Here is a 3,500-nt window from a genome sequence, read left to right as displayed (position 1 = left end):
TGTGCGTATAATAGGTACACGTAAAACTATACCAAAAGATCCACTGTAAACCACTTTCCCCTACTTAAACTCTCGCGGGACAAATGATAAAATTACTAAATAAAACGATTCAACTCACGATTATAAGCCAGAATCCACGCCACGGTTCGACTAGTTTCGATCTTTTCGGAAGATCTTCAGCTCAGCTCCCAGCTGCGTGCGGGGAGCGCCACCGTTATGAAGGTCACTCACCTATGAAAAACACTTCCGAAATGATCGAAACTAGTCGACTGTTCCTGACTTATAATCATGAGTTCAACTGTTTAATTTTGTAATCATATCTTTCTGCGTTACGTGTCATGAAGTGGGTCTGGTGACGTACCGATAAGTACATAGGGTAAAAGCGAAGCAGGAGCGAACCGCTTCAAGCTGTCATTTGTGCTGCTGGCAGCACGGCGGGACTCGACCGCACGCCGACTGCAAACAGCTTGAGCGGTCCGTAAGTAGGTACATGTCGAATGTCAATTTTGTATTGAAACTGCCGATCGGCCCTGTAGCGTGTTGAGGACTCGGACGTACCTTACTGTTTTAAATATTTTACACCAAAATAATTTACAGATTGGTGAAAGATTATCTGTTACTAAACAACATTTAAATTTAAGATAGGATTTTTAAAAATTAGGTACAAACAATGAAGGTAAAATAAATATACTTAATCAAAATAATTTATTTGTAAAATATTTTACAATTTAGGCATGTAAGTACTTTTGTAGCTCTAAAATACATATATGTAGGTAAAAAACTTAAACAGGACCTGTTGTACCATGTGGTCTGTGTGTCTACCACCCTAAAGTTGATTATCGTTTGCATGTCATAAAAAAATAATGCCAATAGACGTGTCCGTCAACTTGAAAGTTCCACTTTAGCGACATATTCATTTGATAGCATCTTGTTTAAAAATTGATAGACCACTTATTTGGCTGATGGTACATACGTAGTAGTGCACAGAATTGATATGGGACTTAAGTCATTTTTCGAATATGGAACGTCGACTTATCTATGTATACGGACATACGTTACTACTACACCCTACAACATGTCGCCTTCTTAATTTTTTTAGCCATACCTACATCTCTAGAAGCTTTTTTAAAGTATAACATAATCTTAACAATTTTATAACATTGATTAGTAGGTAATGAGGGCTTCGCGAAGAATTCATTTAGAGGCGCTAGCTAGCGTAAAGGTTCTCTGATTTTTAAGCCAGACGCAGCGCGGGATTATTCAGTTTAATTATCATTATCGTTGACATGACATTGATAATGTCTATGATAATTTAATTCAATGATAAGTCAATGATAGCGTTTACGAAACGCGTGACTAGATAACGCGACGTAGTGCCGCGTGCATTTCCTCTGTTCAATGCGCGTGCGCGGTCGATACGTTACCTGGCCCAGTTTCTTTTACTATTAGTCTAATAATATTAATGTTTCGTTCAATTTCCTCATTCAATTTAAGAAACAAAACACTAATATTATTAGACTAATTTTCTTCGAGAAACTGGGCACTGAGGGGCTACTACGAAACTCGCAAATCGAAGTTCGTATCGCACCGTTCCTTTCACTCGCGCATTAAATGACATAAGTGTCAGTGGGAAGGCAACATACGAAGTTCGAGTTTTGCAATTCGTGGTATAGGGCCTGGCAGTGCCCACAATAAATAAAAAAAACGCTCGCCACAACTCCCGTAGCACGTAGTCGTAGCCGAGCCATTTAATTAGAAAGGTTCTACGTAGTATTATGCGGTTAGCCTCGCTGTTTCATCGTGCCGTCCCTCTTCAAATTATCGCTTGAGAAAGAGACAGCGCGCTCAAACCGCACGGTTAGGCTTCATTCGCACGAGAGCTAAAAAACCGTTGCGTCAAAACTCAGCGTTGGCCCAATTACAATTCAATTTTCAATTTACTTAACGTCCAACGTCCAGTGCAGAAAATACAACACTGCTCGGTAAAAAACCGACGCGTTTTAAAAGCGCTGACGTGTGAACATATACTTGGGAATGCATTTGTTCTATTTGAACGCTTTTTAATAAAAAAACCGGCCAAGTGCGAGTCGGACTCGCGCAGAATGGTTCCGTACCATCTATACAACATTCATTAGACATTAGCAAAAAACGGCAAAAATCACGTTTGTAATTTGTTAATATAGCGGCCACAGTTATACATAATCTGTGACAATTTTAACTGTCAACTATCACCGTTCATGAGATACTGGTGATAGACGGACAGACGGATGGACAGCGAAGTCTTAGTAATAGAGTTTCCGTTTTAACCCTTTGGGTACGGAACCCTAAAACGCTGTCGTGCGGCCTTAGCCGCATAGTGCGTATGTAGCCTTAGAAAAACATTACTTACGCGTTACGTTGGCTTAATTTTTCCTGACTTTAACCATGTGAAATGTTCTTAATAAGTAGTTACCATCAATTTTAAATAAAATTATATTTCAGTTAGTGCTTAAACCTAAACCTGTATAACTCTCATCACACGGTGCTAGCGGCTGTGATGTACAAACGCTCTTTAGAACTTCTGTTTGTTGTTGGTGTCCCTGGGCTGCACATGGATCATGACCTTGATGCCGGCGCCCTGGCGAGCGACCTCATAGGCCTTCAGGGTGTCCTCGAGCGCGAAGTGGTGCGTGACCAGGGGCTTCACGTTGATCTTACCGCTTGCCACCATTGCCAGAGCGATTGGGTATCTGGGGAGCAGGACGTTTATCGTGAGAACCTGCAGACCGCCATGCTTCTATGGGTTTGGCATTGTGCCGGCATGTAGCGCATGGGTTGTCTGGATGTGCGGTATATCTATCTCACGCGCGATCGATTCAGATAAGCCACACTACAACCATAGATTATCTTAGAAATATTCTTGTAGATATACTTAAGTAAGCATTTAATATTAATTTATTGAATCAGGCGTTACTTTGCGGAGGTTCATATCAATGAACTAAAAGAATTTCTTTAAGGTATATAAGGTAAAGGTCGCGGGTGAGCAAAGAAATTATTTTAGTTCATTAAGCATTTATTGTAATTATAATCAATTCAAGTTAACTCCTCCACCAAAATACCCTTTAGGCATAAAACTCATTTTGATTTTCAACCGTTTCGACTTTAAATACTGTTAAATGCCTTTGGAGAGCGGATGCGGTGTAGACAACTTCGCTTATTACCTCGATCAAGGGCTAGAGCCAGCGCTGGCCAGAGGTTACAGAGATTCAGTCAGCTCAGCGGGCTATACTAAGTCTATTCGATGCTGGGGTCTCCCAAGCTCGCGAAGTTTGCGGGACAATCCGAAGTTGATCGATGGGAGCGCTTCTCTAATCTACCTGCATTTATCTAGGTTTGTTTAATATTGAACTGTTGGTGCGTTACCTTGATGTTGTGGCGCAGTTCGGCACGCAAATATACCTACAAAAGACTTTCATCTACGAGCCCTCGCCAGTCAACTCGTTTACTTAGATATACCTAAC

The 3,500-nt window shown here is 40.9% G+C and overlaps 1 protein-coding gene across 1 annotated transcript in view; it reads right to left on the bottom strand.

Annotated features, from left to right (window-relative positions):
• Positions 1 to 2,454: 2,454 nt before the first annotated feature.
• Positions 2,455 to 3,500, bottom strand: part of LOC141439512 (sorbitol dehydrogenase-like) — a 21,361-nt gene continuing 20,315 nt past the window's right edge. Inside the window, exon 8 of the mRNA XM_074103798.1 lies at positions 2,455 to 2,729. Coding sequence (XP_073959899.1) covers positions 2,552 to 2,729 — 178 coding nt within the window. The 3' untranslated portion in view covers positions 2,455 to 2,551. The remainder of the gene's footprint in view (positions 2,730 to 3,500) is intronic.

This window comes from Choristoneura fumiferana, chromosome 21, assembly GCF_025370935.1.
Source record: "Choristoneura fumiferana chromosome 21, NRCan_CFum_1, whole genome shotgun sequence".
Taxonomy (NCBI): Eukaryota; Metazoa; Arthropoda; class Insecta; order Lepidoptera; family Tortricidae; genus Choristoneura; species Choristoneura fumiferana.
The sequence above is the reverse complement of the archived record's forward strand: the minus strand, read 5'-3'. Positions and strand labels throughout refer to the sequence as shown.